The 21,671-nt window shown below is 45.2% G+C and overlaps 1 protein-coding gene across 1 annotated transcript in view; it reads right to left on the bottom strand.

The window, feature by feature from the left end:
- The window catches only part of Wnt5b (Wnt family member 5B), a 113,771-nt gene extending 92,511 nt beyond the window's left edge, over positions 1 to 21,260 (bottom strand). Inside the window, exon 1 of the mRNA XM_071610308.1 lies at positions 21,192 to 21,260. Within this exon, the coding sequence (XP_071466409.1) occupies positions 21,192 to 21,197 (6 nt within the window). The 5' untranslated portion in view covers positions 21,198 to 21,260. The remainder of the gene's footprint in view (positions 1 to 21,191) is intronic.
- Positions 21,261 to 21,671: the final 411 nt, after the last annotated feature.

Below are 21,671 nucleotides of genomic sequence, written 5' to 3'. Positions count from 1 at the left end.
TATGGGCACCTATAAGCCACCCCTGACCATTCAGCTTTCTCAAATTCTGATTTGCAATGCTGCATGATTTACTCTGGAGGGCAGAAAGGTGGCAAAACAGACCCAAAAGTACTTCCCATGGTACTTTGTTGAAATGAGTGCAGTTTCCCAGTTCACTCAGATATTTCATTTGATACCCACAATTTCAGGTGGAACGGTAGTGCCAACATTAGCCCCTGAGGACACTGTTCCAAAAGGCCAGCATTAGCCTGAGGTCACACAGCTAGCTCTCAAAACCAGAGCTCCTCAAGTCAGGGCCTGTCCACCTCATCTTTCATCCCAGCACCTCAAAGCATTCTTACTACCACACAGATGGGCAAATGGCAGAGCAAAGCAATTTGCATGAGTCATACACACACATGCGGAGCATTATCGTATTATCACCTGCTCTAGGAAAATGATTCCCATAAACTGTAAGGTCACTAGTGGAGGAAAGAACAGCCTGGCACAGGACACTTGACCCCACCAATGGCAGACGTGCCACTGAAATGGAACTCCTAGAAATGCCTTCCAGAGAGTTTAACATGATACTAATGTTCCATTAGAGGATCTTGTGAGCCCTGATTAGCTCCGATTATCTCAAGAGGTGTCATAAAATACAAACTAAATTAATTTCAATTCATATTTATTTAAAAGACCACACTAACGACTGGGGATGCAGCTCAGTGGTAAAGTGCTTGCTTAGAATGGGTGAGGCCCTGGGTTCCATCCCCAGTACAAAGAAATAAAAATAAAAAGACACCCAATATAGTATTTTGAGAGTGGGAGAGAAGAGTTGTCACTACATATAATGATAAATGTGTCCATTCCAAAAAAGTGTACTCTTATTTTTGAAGGACTTTCATTCCCCCTAAACTTATAAAGACGTTGTAGGCATAAGCTCAAGTTCCTGTGGCATTTGAATGCCCCTAAGACGCTGAAGCTCCTACCAGGAGCTGCCTCAGGCAATGCTCCCTGTCATATGGTGTGAGGATGCACAAGACATCTATCCCCAAAGGAAGTCCCCCAGCTTCTGAGCTACTAACACCCCAATAACATCAGTGACAATTTATGGTATTTTTTACTTGTGTCAGAAAACAACATTCATTACTACTAAAATATGAAGATTTATATTTTGCCAATTTGTCATGATTTGTTGAGATTTTCCAAATATGTTCAGGTTTCTTCCTCTATCAGTAATGCAAGCTGCCTCAGAGATCTATCTTAGCTACTTAAAGTTTCCAACTTCCATCTTCAGTGGCACAATGTATCCAACAGCCAGTAACCCACAAAACAGGAGAAAGGATTGGCAAACCATATATATCTGCTAAGCCACAATATATTAAGAATTCTCACATCTCTACAATAAAAAGACAACCCAATTTAAAAAATAATGGGCAAAAAATCTAAATAGGCATTTCTCCAAAGAGGATATATATAAACAGCTAATAAGCACCTGAAAAGATGCTCATTCTCATTAACCGTGTGTGTGTGTGTGTGTGTGTGTGTGTGTGTGTGTGTGTGTTGTAGTGCTGGGGATCAAACCCAAGTTCTCATGCATACTAGGCATGCATTTTACCACTGAGCTACACTCCCAATCCTGTTAACCATTAGGGAAATGCAAATTAAAACCAAATGAAATACTACTTCATACCTGTTCAGGATGTCATAACAAAATACTATTTTCTCACAATCCTGGAGACTAGGAGTCTAATAACAGCATGTCAGCATAATCAGTTTCTGAAAGGCTCTTTTCCTGGCTTTAGACCATTGCCTTCTCACTGTTTTCTCACACAGGAGAGAGGGAGAGAGAGGTGGGGAGGGAGGGAGGAGGGGAGAGCGGGAGAGGGAAAGAAAGAGAGAATCTTTTGGTGTCTGTTCTTATCAGGGCACTAGTCCCATCATGAATGCCTGTGTTAGTTCAATTTCTACTGCTATAACAAAATACCCAGGCTGGATAATGTAGAAAGAAAAGAAGTTTATTTAGTTCATAAGCTTAAAATTCAAGATCAGTTGGCCCCATGAACTTCATCTCTGGGAGGGCCCTCTTGGATGTGTCACATCATAGTGGATGGCATCATGGTGAGAGGGAGAGATCACATAGCAAGACAAAAAGTTAGAGTGGGGAGGGGCCAATATTGCCATTTCACAACAATTCACTCTCTCAGGAACTAACTGGGGTCCTATAACACTTTCAAGGACAGCATACTAATGACCCAATTACCTTGCACTAGGCTCCACCTCTTAAGGTTCCACACGCCCCGCCCCACAAGATCAACATACTAAGGACCAAGTTTCCAACACATGAACCTTGGGGATACCTGTAAACTATAACCAAACCAAGCAGGGCCCAGCCTTCATGACCTCAACTAACTCTAGCTATCTCCTAAAAGTTCCATCACCAAATACTATCACATGGGAGCTAGGGTTTTGACATATGAATTTATTAGTTTTGTGTTACTACTATGAAATACTAGAGGAAGTTAACTTATAAAGAGAAAAGGGTTATTTAGCTTATGGTTCTAAAGGTTCTAGTTCATGATCAGGCAGCCAATTGCTATGAGCCTCTATTGAGGGTGGCAAATCATGCAGGAGGACATGGCTGAGCAAACCATTTGCTTCACAACCAGGAAATAGAAAGATAGATGATAGATAGAGGGAATGAGCTGAGTCCTAAAAGCCCCTCCTCCCGAAGATCTACAATGCCTCCTAATAGCATCAGTCTGGGGACCAATCTTTAACACCTGGACCTTTGGGGGACACTGTCCATATTCCACCCATAGCAGAGAACACAGTTCACTCCACAGTAATACCCATTAAGATGGCTATAATAATAATTTTTTAAAAGGCAGTTTTTTAACAAGTATTGACAAGGATGCAGAGAAATTGAAACTCTCACAACTGCTGATGGGATCGTAAAATGATACAGCCATTTGAAAAAACTCTCTGCCATTTCTTCAAAAGGTTAAACATAGAGTTATCACCTGACCCAACAATTCCATTCCTAGGTATCTTCCCAAGAGAAATGAAAATGTATTTCCACCTATAAACTTAAACACAAATGTTGATGGCAACATTGTTCATAATAGCCCCAAAGCAGAAACAACACTAATGTTCATCAGCTGATGAAAGCATTAATAAAGGGGCTGGGGGTGTGGCTCAAGCGGTAGCGCGCTCGCCTGGCATGCATGCGGCCTGGGTTCGATCCTCAGCACCACATACAAACAAAGATGTTGTGCCCGCCGATAACTAAAAAATAAATATTAAAAATTCTCTTTCTCTACCTCTCTCTACCTCTCTCTCTCTTTAAAAAAAAAAAGCATAAATAAAAGTGAGCTAACTATACAATGGAGTATTATTTGGCCATAAAAAAGAAATGTAGTACTAAAACCAAGTCCTAATATGATCTGTAGAAAAGAGAAGAGTCAGAACTTCTGACTTGAGTACTGTCAAGTTAATGTTTGTTCATTCATTGTTTCTTTTTCTTTCTTTCTTTTTTTTTTTTTTTTTGTACTAGAGATTGAACCACTGAGCTTCAGCCCTTTTTATTTCAAAACAGCATCTCATGAAGTTGCTTAGGGTCTCACTGAGTTGCTGAAGCTGACTTTGAACTTGTGATCAGCCTGCCTCAGACACTGGAGTCACTGGGATCACTGTGCCTGACTGTTTGTGCTTTCTGCAGAGCCACATTAGCCAAGTGTCAGATCAAGCCTATGCTGGCACAAAGTGATTAGCCAGTAGTTGAACTGTCTGCCAAAACAAAAATCAACACACTTCAGAATAGGATAACAAAATCTAGAGTTTTAAAAGCAGGTGATCATGAGCTGAGGTTGTAGCTCAGTGGTAGAGTGCTTGCCTTGCATGTGTGAGGCCCTGGGTTCAATCCTCAGCACCACATTAATGATAAATAAATAAAAATAAAAACCTTGTATCCATCTACAACTACAAAAAAAAAAGAAAGAAAAAGAAAACAGGTGATCATAATGTCTAATGTCCAACCAAAAATCACAGATGCAAAATCAACTACAAACAGGGAAATGTTGAGAAAATGTCAAAAGATATTAAAGTTGACGTGGCCTAGATGTTGAACTGAATTGACAAAAGCTTTAAGGCAGCTATCATAATTATATTTAAGCAATTAAAAGAAAATATGTTCAAAGAATTTCATAAAAATATGGCCTTAGTGTCGGAACAGGTAGGTAATCTCAGCAGGAAAAATGCAAACTATAATATGAAACTTCAAGAACTAATAGGTCTGTAACTTAACAAATGTAACAGCAAATTGTAGATGGTAGAAGAAAAGTCAGTAAACATTAAGACATTGACAAATTATTTGAAGAACAGGAGAAAAAAATTAATTAAAGAAAAATGACTGGGCTAGTGTTGTAGCTCAGTTGTAGAGCATTTGTCTAGCATGTGTGAGGCACCACATAAAAATAAAAGTATTGTGTCCATCTACAACTAAAAATATATTTTAGAAAAATGGACTGAACTTTAGGAATCTAAGTGATGATATCCATCAGCCTAATAGAACTAAAGTATCAGGCTAAGAGGATGGGGATGGCACAGAAAAAATATTGGAATAAATAGTTACCAAAATTTTCCCAAATTAAAAAACAAAACAAAACTGCTAACTTATAGATCTAAACTCTAAAGTACAAACAAAAGAAGATCCATGCCTAAGCACATCATACTCAACTGCTAAAATAAGTATAAAATCTTAAAAGTAGAGGTGCGGAGAGGATACATTATATACAGGGAATGCTGACTTTAAAAAAGAACCAACTGGCTGGGTGCATGGCACATGCCTGTGATCCCAGCAGCTCTGGAGGCTGAGGCAGGAGGATAGCAGGTTCAAAACCAGCCTCAGCAATGGCCAGGCACTAAGCAACTCAGTGAGACCCTGTCTCTAAATAAAATATAATATAGGTCTGGGGATGTGGCTCAGTGGTTGAGTGCCCCTGAGTTCAATCCCTGGTAACCCCCCCTTCCCCAAAAAAGTTGGAGAAAAATTAATAAATTGGAATAAGACCTATAATTTTAGACTATAACAACACTGTAACAATGTTAATTTTCAGTTGGATTGTACTATGGTTACATAAAATGTTAACATTAAAGGAAACTAAGTAAAGGCAAAAATTCTCTGTACTGTTCTTGCAGCATTTTTATAGGTCTAAAATTACTTCAAAATAAGAACCCTAAAAGATGGTATTAAGTGTAAACAGACTAAACATCACAATTAAAAGACAGAGATTGTCTTTTCGTGTGTGTGTGTGTGTGTTCCTGGAGATTGAACCCAGGGCCTATGTGCATGGGAGACACACTCTATCAACTGAGCTATATCCCTAGCCCTCAGAGATTGTCTTATTAACTGAAATCCAGAATAACCCAAATGTCCATTAGAAGTAAATAAACAAATTGTAGCAATAAAAAGGAATAAACGGCTGATCCTTCTGACAACACAGATAAATATCACAGATGTGCTGAGAAAAAGAAGCTGAACATCAAAGCAAGAAGAAAACAAAACCTACCTTAGTTCTGGTACAATTCTATTGATGTGAAACTCTAGCACAGGTAAAACGAATCCAGAATCAGTCCAATCAGATAAGCGGTTGCCTGAATCAGCAGGGTAGTGTTATGTGCCCATGATGAAGGGGGACAAGAAGCTTTTTGGGGAAGGAGAAATATCTTGATGAGGGCAGTGTTGCATGAATATTTATACTTGCCCCAAGTTGCTGGCCTGCACACTTGAACAATGTATGGATTTTATTACCTGTAAGTTATACGCCAATACATTTGATTAAAAAGAAAAAGTGGGCTGGGGGTGGAGCTCAGTGGTAGTGTGCTTGCCTGACATGTGCAGGGGACCCTGGGTTCAATCCCCATTACCTAAAAACAAGCCCCCCCCAAAAAAAAAAGTTGCACTTTTACCATTCAGCTGTGGCAACATACTGTAGGGGGTAAAGAACGAGCAGAGTGCAAGAAGCACGGGAACTTCACTCTGTTAGGCTCTCCCTAACCCTCAATTGTGGAGGTAGGTTCAGGCTTTCTTCTCAGAGGCCTGTGATCTACACTGAACCAGAGCATAGCGCGGTGTCTGAGGCTTCCCAGGCTTTAAAGCATGACAGTGGAAGACTTTCTCTTAAGACTCTTCCTCTGCCCTCACCATTAACGGCACCCTTCCAGAATCTCACTTGTAAAGAAATATTTAACAGCCATCTGGTAATGGTTTGACCAGGATTCTTGATTGGTTATAGTATAACAAGCTGTATGTATCAAAAATGCAATGTTAGGGCTGGGTTTGTGGCTCAGTGGTACAGCACTTGCCTGGCAGGTGTGAGGCACTGGGTTCAATTCCCAGAACTACATATAAATAAATAAATTAAATAAAGGTTCATCAACAACCAAATATATTTAAAAAAAAAAAAAAAAGCAATGTTAAGGCTGGGCACAATGGCGCATGCCTGTAATCCCAGCAGCTTGGGAGAGCCAGCCTCAGCAAAAGCGAGGTGCTAAGCAACTCAGTGAGACCCTGTCTCTAGATAAAACACAAAATACGTCTGGAGATGTGGCTCAGTGGTCCAATGCCCCTGAGTTCAATCCCTGGTAACCCCCAACCAAAAAATAATGCAATGTTATTCATATCATATTACTGTCAAATTGACATGTCTGTGTAGCTTATTAATGTCATGTTTAAGAATGAAAATAATACCAACTCTACACCTTCATCCCAGACATAACCAAGCGGTTGATTTTGTCAGCAGAACTAGTTCCTGGCAATTGCCCAATAGCACTTTTTTTTTTTTTCCTCTTGGAGGTTATTTTGAAGCATAATTAGAGTGAACACCTCCTGAGTGCTTTCTATGTGTGAGGTTCTACATTCATTTAATATAAGCACTTTTATGAGGATTCATGTCATTCAGACTTCATAACAACCCTGTAGGGATTTTTAAAAAAATTTTTTTAGTTGTAGATGGACACAGTATCTTTATTTTATTTATTTACTTTTTGTATGGGGTGCCGAGGATCGAACCCTCACGCATGTGAGGTAAGTGCTCAACCAACCACTGAGCCATAGCCCCAGCCCAGCCTTGGGGGGATTTTAACAGATGGGGAAACTGAGGTCAGGTGAGTTTGGGTGACTTGCCCAAGGTCACCTCTGGATAGTGGTCTTACAGTCAGTGAACTTTTGGAGTCAGGATTGAACTGGCACCTGATGCACTGTTGGACTTAAACACTACATGTAAGAGATTAGACCTTCTCTCTCATTAGACCTTCTTCGCTCCGCATTAATTAACTCCGCATTAACTAGTAGCACACTTGGGAGACTAAGGCAGGAGGATCTCAAGTTTAAGGTCAGCATTGGCAACTTACTGGGACCCTTTCTCAAAAGTTTAAAATAATTTTTTTTTAAAGAGCTGAGATGTGTGGCTCAGTGGTAGAGCACCCATAAATTCAATCCCTAGTACCCCCCCCAAAAAAATTCATTTTAGCAATATTTTATCTGACATATTTTCCGATACCAAGACAGTGAAACAGGGAAGTATTAAAAGGAAGGGGGAGGGGGCTTGCACTCTGACTATAGAATGTAACTTCTTCTTGATCCTTCAGGATACTATTTCACCTAACCAGACAAGCTTCTACAGAGTTTTCAAAGAGAAAACTTGTTTGTCCTAGAAATAGACAAATAAGAAGTCAAGTGCCAGGTATGAATCACCCCTGAGTCACCTGAGGCTGTGTTTTGTCAGTGGATTTAAAGAAATCTTTGGGTCACATTTCCACTCTTCACATCCTCCTGTCCTAAAGGAAAGAACAGCACCTTACAGTCCTTCTCAACTACTTTTAAACAACTCCAGGTGAGATAGGCAGAGGGTGAGGTACATGAATCCATTTACAAAGCACTGGGAGACTGTTGGCACTTCATTTATTGGCCCCAGATCCCTATTAACAGAAGGCAGGAATCCTAAACTTCTGATTCTCAGGTGGCTGCAGGGAAGCCAGGATCCTTACACATTGGGGTTCAGGGTCCTTGGGGCATCTGGTCTTTGCCTAGAATTTCCTATCTCAATTTTAGCTCTTAGTCAATAAGAGGTTCAACATGAAGGCAACACTCTAAATATTGCATTTGGCAAAATCAGAAGCACATTTCCATGGGAACACCATGGTAGGCGACAGGAAATGACAATAGGTCACCTTTGAAAACAATGATAAAGAACATAACCTGATTTTGCCAAATACTGATTCTAAAATGCACCATTATCTTATACTACTAAGAAAGAAACGTGCCAGGCATGGTGGTGCATGCCTGTAATCCCAGCAGTTCAGGAGGATCTCAAGTGTAAAGCCAGCCTCGCCAATTTAGCAAGGCCCTTAGCAACTTAGCGAGACTATTTCAAAATAAAAAATAAAAAGGGCTGGGGCTGGGGGTGCTGGGTTGTGGCTCAGTGGTAGAGTGCTTACGTAGCACATGCGAGGCATTGGATTTGATCCTCAGCACCACATTTAAAAATAAATAAAGGTATTGTGTCGGACTATAACTAAAAAAAAAAAAATTAAAAAAGGGGGGCGGGTGGGGCTAGGGATGTGGCTCCGAGCTTGAGCACCCCTGGGCTCAATCTCCAGTACCAAAAAAAAAGAAGAAAGAGAAAGAAAGGAAGGAAGGAAAGCACTCCCAATTAAATCATGATTCTATATTGAGTTTAAGATGCATACTGATCTCCAACAGTGTGTCTTAGTATTGGTGAAATAGGGTTATTTCAAGACCAGCTTTCACAAATTGGGAATTATGCACTCCTTAGGTATCTCCAGCTCACTCTGTCAGTATTGCTGAGCAGCAACTATGCTGAGTGCTGGGATCGCCAGTGGGGAGAGGAGCACAGAGGAGAATCACTTTTGCCATCCAAGGGCCCATACTTCAGATTAGGAGGTCTTCTCAGGAAATTTCTAGAGCCTGGAGCTATAGAGCTCTCAAGAGCTTCATTGGTTAAAGTAGTTGTCATAAAGTGAATTTCCCCATTTGTCTCTCCAGTTATCAAAATAAACCAAGTTATAACATGCTCACTTCTCCACCAAAGTCTGAGTAGGGGCTTAGGCATCTTTGGTGACAATTCTCAACACTTTCACTTTTTTTCAAAGAAGGGTTGAAGAAAGGAGCTTAACATGAACAGAGTACATATTATGTGCAGGGCTTCACCAGAATTCACATAAATTATCACATTTAGTTCTCAAAAAAGAAAAACACCCACTCTTGTGAGTGGGGCATATTATCCCAGTTTAAGGGAAAGGGAAACGAGATCTCAGAAAAAGCTAAATGGCCAGGGTTGTGAATGGCTGAGTTAGTACTCAAACCCAAGTCCATGGCCCTAAAGGCCATGTATTTCTACTGAACAGAGGACATCAAGAGGGTGGGCAAAGACTTCTAAAGGGTTAAAAATCACCCCTAGACTGAGTGTGCAAGGCTGATATTCCAATCAAACTACACAGCATAAAACAAAATGTCTTGCTACCCTCAGCCACCCTTTTAACCAGCAGGGTGGCTGCTTGTGGATCAGGAGGGCAGCAGTAGGATTTGTCTGGAAGCAGGGTGACAGACAGCACTGTGGGGTGGGACAGGGACAAGCCCCTGCTGGGAGAGCTGCTGCCATCATTCACATCTCCACAGCAGCCACACTCAGGTGGCAGCACAGAAATAGGACACAAAACTGGAAACGATTCCCAAGGATTGAGGGAAGGGAAAACAAAGAAAGGTTGTCAGGAAAAAATTAGAGACAGTTTAGAAGAGTGAACCTCAACCAGGGGGGGCTCTTCTGTGTCCCTGCCGCTCAGGGACATTTACAAAGGCTGGGGACATCCCTGGGTGTCATCTCTGGGAACAGGGTGGTACCAGCATCTAGTGAGTGGAGGCTGGGATTGTTTGTCAACATCCTCCAGTGCACAGGACAGCCTTCCTCAACCAAGAATGATCAGAGCCAAATATCCTCAGTGCTGAGGTTCAGAAGCCTGGCTTTAGAACAACCTTAGGGAACCAAAAAGTGACTTGGGGGTACTGGGGCTGGGGCTCAGGGGTAGAGTGCTCGCCTGGCACATGTGAGGCACTGGGTTCCATCCTCAGCACCACCTAAAAATAAAATAAAGGAATTGTGTCCACCTACAACTAAAAAATGTATATATAAAAAATAGAAGTGATTTGGACATCACACTCATCACACAGCTAGTAAGCAAAAAGGCAAAGAAACCACAGGGGCTGGCTCTGCACAGATTCAGTGACTTACCAGAAAATAGACCACACACCTGTCCAGGCATCTGGACAAGTTTAATCTTCAACTTTGTGCCCTGATGTATACCAGGCCACATGACAGCACAGAAGCCAGAAGTGTAAGCTGGTCCTTGCCCTTGAGGAGCAGGGAGACAGCACAGAAAGAAACACACATCAGGCTGGGGTGTGGCACTCACCTACCATGCTTGCAAACCAACAACCCCGCCCTCCACCATGCACACACACATACCCCATACACATAAACCTGTGAATATCTATGTGCTTCTACAGCTATAAGTAGAAGAGACTAAGAAAAGTACCAGCAGGACACAGTGGCACATGCCTATAATCCCAGCAGCATGGGAGGATGAGGCAGGAGGATCGGGAGTTCAAAGCCAGACTTGGCAACTTAGCGAAACCTGTCTCAAAATTAAAAAATAAAAAAGGACTGGAGATGCAGTGGAAAGCTCTCCTGAGCTCAATCCCCAGTACCACACCCCCAAATCTCTCTACAAGCTACTTTGAAATACATGATTAATTGCTGTCCACCATAGTTCTCACCATAGTGCGATGTTAAACATTAGAAGTTATTCCTCCTTCCAGTTGTATCCTATTTCCACTAGCCATCCTCTCTCCATGCCCACTCCCCACTCTTCAGGCGTGGTTCTAAGAGCTCAATCACACAGTTCATCACACAGCTAGTAAATCAAAAATGAGCAAGGAGAAGGATGAGCTGGAGTTGTCCATGTGAAAATCAGGTCTAAGTGGGGGAAGGTCAGAAGTTGGTAACCCTAGAGAAGATCCTGCCTAGCAATCTGCCTACCTGCCCAGGGCCAAGGGAGAGGAGCAGGCAGGAGAATGAAGATGTGCAGTTTGTCAGAGCCCAGACAGTATTTACAGGCATCAGCCTTTTGCAGAGAGGAGATGAGTCCAAGGACATAAAGGAAACCATCTGTAGTCAGTGATGGGGAGGGGAGACTAGGAGAGGGAGGCGCCCTGGAAGTCGAGAGATGGCCGTGCAGAGGAGGCAACAATGCCACTGTCTTTGGCAACAGGAGACCTTTTTCTTCTTAGTTCTTTTCAAATTATATGCAACAAGGCTTTATTGGATCCTGGTGCTGTATCCAATAAATGTGCTAATCTCTTACTCAAGAGATGATGTCAGTCACCTGGAATGACAGCCTAGCAAATGACCATCCTCATGTCATTTAACAGTGACTGAGAGCCTGAGATGCAGGGCACTGGGGATGGAGCCCTCATGAAACTGCCTCATGCTTCCCTCACCGTTTCTCAGTCTGATCACACACACAGGGAAACATGCTGTAATTTCACACCCTGTTTTTTCAGTCCAAAAATTGGTTTGTAACCTGTCACCATGTAATCGTTGCATGGGATAGGTCTGTTCATCATGCCACTTAAAAGGAAAACAGAGCAGCAATGTATTCATCATGACATATGGATGCATATGGATGCACATTTGTCTTCTCCTGCATTCCAAGACTGGAGCTTAAAATTCTCAGTGCAGGAGCTTCAGTATATTTCTGAAAGCAGACTTGGGAGTTTATTTGGAACACTGCAGAACTGACTGTAAACACATCTTCCGTGAGTGGCACTGAGACGGATGTTAGGTTAAAAACCAATGATGGGGCTGGGGATGTGGCTCAAGCGGTATCGCGCTCGCCTGACATGCGTGCGGCCAGGGTTCGATCCTCAGCACCACATACAAAGAAAGATGTTGTGTCCACCAAAAACTAAAAAATAAACATTAAAAAAATTCTCTCTCTCTCTCTAAAAAAAAAAAAAAAAAGAAAAACAATGACAGCAGAGCAGAATCTTCAGATGCAAAAGACTAAATTTTGTAAGTCCATACTTTGCAACCCTGTAATCAATTTTCTCAAGTGTAATAGTTAGACTATAATGCACAAATCAATGACAACTAATGTGTTAACTTTTCTTTTCCAGACCAGAAAAATGTTCATTAAATTGTCACAAAGAAATGATACCCCTCCATTTGGACTATTCACTTTAAATGTATATTTATGAATATTCTGTGCCTTGCCCCAAAGCTAGTTGAGTGATAAATGGTTTTTAAGTAATACCAGCACATTTAAAAAAAAAAAAAAAGCTTCATGAGCTCTGCGCAATGGTGCATGCCTGTAATCCCAATGCCTTGGGAGGCTGAGACAGGATAATCACAAGTCCAAAGCCAGCCTCAGCAAAAGGGAGGTGCTAAGCAACTCAGTGAGACCCTGTCTCTAAATAAAATACAAAATAGGGCTGGGGATGTGGCTCAGTGGTCAAGTGCCCCCGAGTTCAATCCCTGGTACCAAAAAATAATAAACAAACAAATAAAAAAAATAAAGCTTTACTTATTGGTCACACTCCATTTTTTGCCCCCCCCCCCCAAAAAAAAAATGGCATAAAATTTGCAATAATTATGCTGTGAAATACAGAATTTGGCTCAAGATATGGGGGGAATGACAAACTCAGAGGTTTTGGAAGACTGTACAATAGCCATTTGTGAGTAGTAGAAGTTACTTGAACCAAAACTCCTGAGTTTGTTTGTTTGTTTATTTTTGCAGTGCTGGGGGTGAAACCCAGGGCCTTACATATGCTGGGCAATTGCTCTACTACTGACCTACCTCCTCAGCCCTTTTTAAATTTTTAAAATTTAAGACAGGGACTGGCTAAATTGCCAAGGTTGGCCTCGAACTTGTAATCCTCATGTCTCAGCCTCCCCAGAAGCTGGGATTGCAGGCATGTGCTACCATACCCAGCCAGGAGCAGTCTTATCTCCCCAGCACCTGGGACATAGCTGAATCAATATTTGTTATATGACTAATTCAATTCTCAGCAGAAATCCATTAAGGATGTCATACTTATTAGGCAAAGGGGCCCATTTCTAGCAAGGAACATGCTGTACATTTACTAAGTTCATTGCCCTAAGGTTGACAATAGCAGATCTTTATTGAGCACCTTTTAAGCTCAGACACTGCTTCAGCTCTGAGGAAGTAGTGGACAATAGGACAAACACAGTGGGGGGCAGACATTTAACAAGAGTGATAATAAATAGACAGGAGAGTTACAGGTGGTGCGATAAGCGCTCTAGAGGACACAGGAACAGAATGTCTGGGGTGGGTGGCTAACTCCCACACCAGGGCCTCTTTGAGAAGCTGAGACCTGATAGACAGGAGGAGCCATCCCAGGACAGAAAGGAGCTGGAGAGGGCCAGGCCCAGGCAGTGCAGGTACGCAGGTCCTAAAAGAATACAAGGTATGCACATGACATAAGAAGGCCCTAAGAGGCATAGGGTGTGATATGGGCTGAGGCTGGCCAGGGAGGCAGGGGGCAGGCTGGCTGCAGAGGGAGGGCTTGGTCAGCTACAGTGCCAGGTCTGGGCTGTGTTTTAAGCAGCACAGAGGCAAGGAGGGTCTTGTCGGGGAAGTGTGAAAACTCCCTGTGCATGTCAGGAATGACGCCCGAAGTGTGTAAGAAAGAGGAATCTCAGGATGTGGCTAACATCCGTTCATAATGGCTCTTGACACCTCTATAGAGAGGCCATCCTGTTACATAAGTTGGGACTTTAGGATAGGAGCAGCACTGAGAATGTGACCCCTGGACCCTGAGAAGTTGAAAGACTTGGTCCAGCCCCTAGGGTGTGGCAATCAGCTCCACAGTGGAAAAGGGCCTGGATTCAAAGGGCCAGTGGGTCTGGCTTGTCAGCTGGAAGTCCCCTGCTAGCCAACTGCATCAGGTCACTACTGTTAGGTTCCTGACAAAGTTCAACCTGACGCCTGGAGGAAGGGGGTTGGTAGGGCCAACTCAGTGAGTTTTCAATACATGAATTCAAGTGCTTTTAGGTACAATGCCCTCCCAGGTTGGCCACAGGGCTTCCTCCTTCTTCCAAGGTGTGTGTGTGTGTGTGTGTGTGTGTGTGTGTGTGTGTGGTGGGATGCAAGTGCTCTACCACTGAGCAGGCCTGGCCCTCCCAGTTGCCTTTTAATCCCTCCCCTTTCCCACACTCTTCTCAGTTACCTGCCTGGCTCCTGAATCCCCTTGCTTTCCACAGGTTACTACCCTGACTCACACTGGTAGATAGACTGGCATGAGGGGAAACAGAAGGCTCTCAAATCTCATCTTGCCTGTTAAATCTGACTTCAGATGAGACTTCACAGAGGCTACCTTTTTAAGAAAAACCCCAAATTTGACAAGTTTTTTTTTTTTGTTTGTTTGTTTTGTTTTATTGAGACACTCTGCTGCCCAAAACTGGCCCTGAAGATCTGGGCTCAAGCTATCCTCCTGCCTTAGCCTCCCCTGTTGCTGGGATTGCAAATGTGTGCCACTGCACCTGGCTTGACCTTTTAAGACTCTTGAGTAGCTGGGCGTAGTGGCGGCACAGTGGCTTACGCCTGAAATTCCAGCTACTAGGGAGGCTGAGGCAGGAGGTTTAAAAGTTCCAGGCCAGTCTGGGCAACTTAGCAAAACCCTATCTTAAAATAAAATCAAAAGGGTTGGGGATGTGGCTCAGTGGTAGAGCACCCCTGGGTTCAATTCCTAGAAACCTCCCCCCCCACCACACACACACACACAAAGATTTTGAGCAATTTGCAAACACAGGGAATATATCAGCACTTGCTCAATTAAAAACGAAACTGTATCTAAGATGTGGTCCCCAGATCCCTTCTTCCTCAGGCAGGGATTTGGTCAAGTATCAGCCAGTTAGGACACATCAGAATCCAAGGCTCCTATGGAGAACATCACTTTTCCTTCTTTCATGACAGCCAACTCTGGACATGTGTCCTGTCCCTGTCATTCCCTAATCCTCTATTCCCCTCTATATACTGATCAAAACAACTTCTGTGCCTGATTGGCACCCAGCGGACATCCACGAGAATTGTTCAAGGCCAACCTTGGCAATTTAGCCAGTCCCTGTCTTAAATTTTAAAAATTTAAAAAGGGCTGAGGAGGTAGGTCAGTAGTAGAGCAATTGCCCAGCATATGTAAGGCCCTGGGTTTCACCCCCAGCACTGCAAAAATAAACAAACAAACAAACTCAGGAGTTTTGGTTCAAGTAACTTCTACTACTCACAAATGGCTATTGTACAGTCTTCCAAAACCTCTGAGTTTGTCATTCCCCCCATACCTTGAGCCAAATTCTGTATTTCACAGCATAATTATTGCAAATTTTATGCCATTTTTTGGGGGGGGGGCAAAAAATGGAGTGTGACCAATAAGTAAAGCTTTATTTTTTTATTTGTTTGTTTATTATTTTTTGGTACCAGGGATTGAACTCGGGGGCACTTGACCACTGAGCCACATCCCCAGCCCTATTTTGTATTTTATTTAGAGACAGGGTCTCACTGAGTTGCTTAGCACCTCCCTTATACACAGAGGAACTCAGCCATGTTTAAGGTTCTCCAGTTGATAAGGTCCAGCCACCTCCGTGCCCCTTGTGCTCTTGCCTGTGAACTTCTAAACTTATGTGCCAAATATTGCTAAGGGTTTAATTGCCTTGACTGTAGGTCTCAAATCCCAAACACAATTTCTTTCTTTCTTTTTAATTTGTTTTTAAGTTTTAGGTGGATACAATATCTTTATTTTACATTTATGTGGTGCTAAGGATGGAACCCAGTGCCTCGAGCATGCCAGGCGAGCACTCCACCACTGAGCCACAACCCCAGCACACCCCCCAACACAATTTTTATGAAGTATTTAGTAATTCATTACTCAACTTTTCTCAGGAGAAACTTCTCAACAAATATAGGTGAAGTATGTAATCTTCAAGGTCAATCTATGACAGGGACTCAACTGTGCTCTGACTTTCCACAACACAGGGGGTAAGAGAAGTGGGTGGGGGTGTACCAGCCTCTTTCCCGCACTCTGTCCACTGGCTCAAGCCCAGGGCATAACACCAGGGCCGCACAACACAGTCACAGAGCCCAGAAGCTTAGGGCTGCAATGTGGCTTCTTGCCTTTAATCCGGGGCTTTCCCTGTCAAAGTGGAAAGGGCAGCGTGAGGCTCAGAAGCAAACCCGACTACCACCAGCTCCTATCAGAAGAGTGTTGTTACTTTCTGTTTCATTATGCTATATTTTTGTTCTTATATTTTTCACTCCCCCAGCAGGACTCAGCAAATCTAACAACTGAACATTTGCAAATAACTCAAAAGTGACCCTTGGGAACTACAGTTTGTAAACCCAGAACTTTCTAAGCCACTGCCTTTTCTAACCCAAGCCCAGCTATCATTTCACAGGCCTTGCTAAGTCCACTTCTGACCCTTTATAAATTATCCAGACAAGAGTAACCATTTCGGAGTCTGAATTTCTTGAGCTCAAGGAAACTTCAGAGGAGGGAGGACTGTAAACCATTTAAAAATGGACTCCTGGTGCCTCACCCCAGGAATGTAGCACCAGCCCCCAAGTCACCCGAAGCTGGAGACAGAGCCTCATCCTAATCCTTGGGATGCTGGCTAACCACAGAGGCCCCTGCCACGCCACAGCCCACAGCTAGGAGCCCTACTTGAGCCTCCAGTGCGACCACAAGCCCAGCTTGCGAGACCATGCTTTGTGAAACAGGCCCGCCCCCCGCCCCACCTCCCCAGGGTGGGAACACACCTCTGGTCTTCCAAGGGCCTGCAGCCCCAACTGAGACCTGGGCCTCAGCAGAGATTTCCAAAATCTGAAAGGGCTAAAGCTGGGCAAAGTGACAGAAAGTTACAACTGGAAGAGGCCTCTAAGACAATCTAATCCAGTGTTCTCACTTCATAGAAAAGATAGCAGAGAAAATACCTAACATGTGCACCCCACCTCTAAAAGAAAAATAAAAACAAAAACCTCAAAAGGCAGTAATGCAAGGATAAGTACATATGGGCAGGTTGAGTTCTTTGCAGGTATGGAGGTTTTGGGGGGCAAAAAAATATTTTGAGAAAACAGCCCCGTCACTTTAAGGGTGGTACTTCTGCCATGAGCACCTCGGTGACTCAGAAAGGACCCCAGAGTCTGGCAGCGGGCTGGACAATGATTAGCACAGCCCCTGAGGACTTTCAGTGGCAGCCTGAGTCTAGCTTTCCTGAAAACTCCATGCATGGTACCTGGAAGGCACCGGGAACAGTTTGCCCCCAGTACTGAACCAGGTTCCAAATTACCATGAGGAAAGAGTTGGGAAAAAAGCCACATGGGTGGAGAAGCAGGGAGGAGAGACACCAACTTTAGAAAGTCTGAAAGAAGATTCATGCAGTACAAAAAGACCCAACTGCAACCACAGGGGCGAAGAAGTCAGGAAACACTGCCGCAGCAGCCAGCCCAGTGGCCAGACCACGAGCCAGAGCCAGTGGGTCCAGCAGGGACAGAGCGGGCGGAGGGTTAAATTTAGCCAGGTAAACAGAGCCGCCCAGGAGTGGAGGGGGCCTGGTAGGAACAGAGCAATCACCTGCTCTGTGGTGCTAGGGGCATTTCTCATTGAAGGGAAAAGTTCAGAACTGAACCAAATAAGTCCATTTTCCGGGTCTCACCAACAGGCTGTGTGGGAAACACAGACTACATCTTAGAGACCAAAAGGGGGTTGTTTTTACTTTAACAGGTTGCTCAGATTAAAAACACTCAGGCCTTTTTGTTTTTACCATGGTATCTATGACTTACCCTTTGCTGGATGTTTCTGGACACAGATACAGTTTAAAGAAGTCTGATAGAAAGCAGTCCAAGATGCCCTTACATGGAGCTCACATAAGCTCTTGCCACTCAAGATTTTTATATCTATTGCTGTTCTGAGTCTTGAGAGATCTGAAGGAGTAATAAAAACAACCTCCAACTACCACTATAACAAACACTCAGAGGATTCCATTCAGGTGTGGGGCTGGAACAAATGTGGACTCCGAGGGCATATTTAGAAGATTGAGGAGTTAAATGACAGATTGAAAAGGAGCCAGGGAGAATCAAATCAGAATCGCAGAGACAGGGAAGGCTTTCATGGACTTGCTGGGTTCTATTTCAGGGAAGACAAGGGCTATCACTTCATGCAAAATGGGCCCCTATGCTACAGGTGCCAGGCTGTGGCAATCCAGAAACCAGCACAACTGTCCTAGGGGTAAAAATCAGAACATATCACTCTGGTCCTCTGCCTTTCTTGAAGAAAAACAAACCAAAAAGTCTTTAAAAAAATAATTTGAGGGGCTGGGGTTGTAACTTGGTGGTACAGTGCTTGCCTAAGACATGTGAGGCACTGGGTTCGATCCTCACAGCACCAAATAAAAATAAGTAAAATAAAGGTATTGTGTCCATCTACAACTAAAAATAGTTTAAAAAATCATTTGAGTTGCGGCTGAGTGGTGTTTTCCTCCATTTCAAAATAGTGTCTGTTCTCTCTTTGATATAGATGATTTGTAGTTATAAATTGCAAGGGGGAGGAGGAGGTGCACAGGGCAATGCTGAAGGAGACCTCTTTGGAGCCACCATGAGCAGTGATGCGGCACTGGTGATGTCAGGCACAGGAGCCCAAGGAAAGAGGTATGGTTGGCATGTTTGTTCCACATGCACATGCATGAGACCCTGGATCCCATCCCCACACCACAAAAGAACAAACAAAATCTTTCCAGTTACCACTAGATTACGAGGAGGATGAAATACATAGGTAAAGAACAATCCTAGATTTTTATTCTTTTCACAGCAATTTGGGGAATACATTATCATCATCATCATCATCATCATTGCTGGGGATGGAACCCAGGGCCTCGTCCATGCTAAACACATACTACACCACTGAGCAACACTCTTTAAGCTTTCTGGATAGAAAAAAATTTAGGAAAAGGCTAAGAAAGAAACCTTGGTCGATATTACAACCATCAAATGTACTAAGGAGGGAACTGGTTTCAGATGCTCTGGGCAAACATACACACTGTACACCCGTACTCAAATGCAGAACATCAGAACCTGGGAAAGTAGGAATCCATGGGTGGAAAGGGGCCAGCAAGCTCCTTAAAGACTGGCTCTGGCTCCCCTGGCAGGTAGACCCCACAGTGTGTCATATGTCTTCTGTCTGATTGTCTTTAAGAAGAGAAAGGAAAAGAAGGGGATGTCTCTTGCAGCTACCCTTGGAGACTTACCCTGATGTTGTGGCTTTAGGCCCCTACTCTCTTTACCCCCTGCCCTGGTGTCAGCACCATCTGCACCTGTTAGTAGAGATGCTGTCTATAGCTGTGCCTCTTTCCTTAGACTCCCACTTGACATCACCAGGATGACCCCAGCACTGCATCACTGCTCACAATGGCCCCAAAGAGGTCTCTTTCAGCATTGCCTTGTGCATCTCCTCTTCCTTGCTATTTATAACTACAAATCATCTGTATCAAAGAGAGAACAGACCTTATTTTGAAATGGAGGAAAACCACCACTCAGCTTTCCACCTCTAATAGGTCGGTATGTTTTTTGCCAGGACTTGTGTGTGGGTCTGGACAGAAGTGCGGGTGCAGGCTCTGGGCCTGGCATCCACTCCTCTATGCTTGAGATCTTGCCTTCAATAAGTAAATTACATGTGCATTCCACCACAGGAGGCTGGATGCAGGAAAGTGTCCTCAAGCTTTCAGAGGTGTGCCTGATGCTCTCAGGGACCTAGGCTGCCTTAGGGGCCAACCACAGAAGGGGACACCCTAGGCTTGCACCATGGGCCTGTATCAGTTCTGGTAATAGTACAGGAGTGTGACCCTGCCCTGCTGACAGTCTTCTGTTCCTACACTGATGGCATGGGCACAGATGTCCCATCACAGCTCTGGCAAGTGAGCACATTCCTAGACCATTGGAGAAGTTCAGGGGATTGGTAACATGATCTGGAGCCTTTTTCCTCCAGGTACCAGGCTGTAACTCTGCTCAGAGTGACCGTCACTGAAAGCTGTTGCTAATGTGACCAGGTGACAAAAACAGTGAAGAAGGACCCCCTGTAAAGTTGAGGGCAAACTGCCCCCTCCCCACTCAACTCGGCTGAACAACCATTTCAGGGCTTGAGCCACCTCAGTTTCTCTCTCTGTAAAACAGAACCAAACATTCTTCAAGCAAAATGAATTGTCTTACAATGATTTGTAAGGTGCAAATACCCGTCTCTCACCAGAGCGCTTGGCCAAATATTCAACGAGGTGCCCAAAGTGGATGGAGAGAGAGGTGGCTTCCCATCTCTCCCAGACGCAGAGAAGCAATCAAGGAAAGCAGAAAGAAAGCATCACCACCTCTCAGGGCTCCATCAGCTCTGGAGTGAGGCAAGAATTCAGGAACCTCTCGCCAGAGTTAAGGTAATCCATATGCAGTCCCGCCCAAGACCGCTCCAGGCCGGGACACACTCAAGTGGAGGGTTCCAGCTGGGCCGGGCCAATCCTGGGAAGAGTTCGAAAAGCTCTAGCAGCTCACACCTCCCCGACAATCGCGGGTAGCGCCCAGGCTCTGTCCCTGAGCTCAGAGGTGGCCGCTGTCCGGACCACCGTCTGGGTTGCCCGCCTCTCTGCGACCCGAAAGTCGCGAGCGCCAGAGCCGCCGCGGGAGGGCGAGGAAGCCCGCGCCCTACCTGCCTGCACCGGGAGCGCGCCCTCCGCGCCGGGCGCCGCGCGCTCGCTGGAGGCAGCAGCAGCACCGCCGAGAGGCAGGCAGCCCCAGCTTTGTTCGCAGCGGGGCCGGGTAATTTCCTTCGCCTTCCTTCTCCCTTCCCGCCACCTGACCAAGCCGAGCCAGCAGAGTCTGGTGAGCCAGAGAAGGGCCCGCTCCCGGTCCGTGAGCGCCCACGGCGCCCAGACCCAGCGGGCCCGCTGAGCGCCTAGGATCCGAGAAGCCGGAGGCAGCCCCAATTAAGTTTTGGGGGCCCGGGAAGTGACCGGGCGTCTCTCGGACGACGAGCCAGGGGACGGCCGCGCAGCTCCGGGTTCCCACAGCTGGCAGCGGGCGCTTACCTGCATGTCCCGCCGCTTGTCAGGCCCGCGGGCTCCGGCTCTCTGCGCGACACGGCCGGGCTCTCGCAGCGCCCGGCACCGCTGGATCCGCCGGGCGCCGCGGTGCGTGGAGGCGCGGCCCGTAGCCCTGCCCCGCCGGTGGGGTCCGGGGCAGACACTGTCCGCTCTTCTCAGCGCGCGGGCCGCTCGGGCAGCGGTACCGGACTCTTCATCCGCAGCCGGGGTGAGGGGCTGGCGACGCGGGCGAGGGCGCCCTGTTTTGGGGGTCCCACAGAGCGTCTGCCCGGCCCACTAGGTGCTGAAGCAGACGCTGCTGGGCCCGACCCGGACACTTCCAGCGTTCGGAGTCCCCGCTCGCCCCTGCCACTGGGAAGGCTCCCTGCTGGGCTCTGGACCCCCAAGCTTGGCGGGCGGGAGAAATCGCGGTTGCGGAGCTGGGGCCGAGTCCAGGGGAGGTCCTGGGCCCGGGGCGCCTGGCGT

This window comes from Marmota flaviventris, chromosome 3 (assembly GCF_047511675.1).
Source record: "Marmota flaviventris isolate mMarFla1 chromosome 3, mMarFla1.hap1, whole genome shotgun sequence".
NCBI lineage: Eukaryota > Metazoa > Chordata > Mammalia > Rodentia > Sciuridae > Marmota > Marmota flaviventris.
This window is presented reverse-complemented; position numbering and strand designations above follow the sequence as displayed.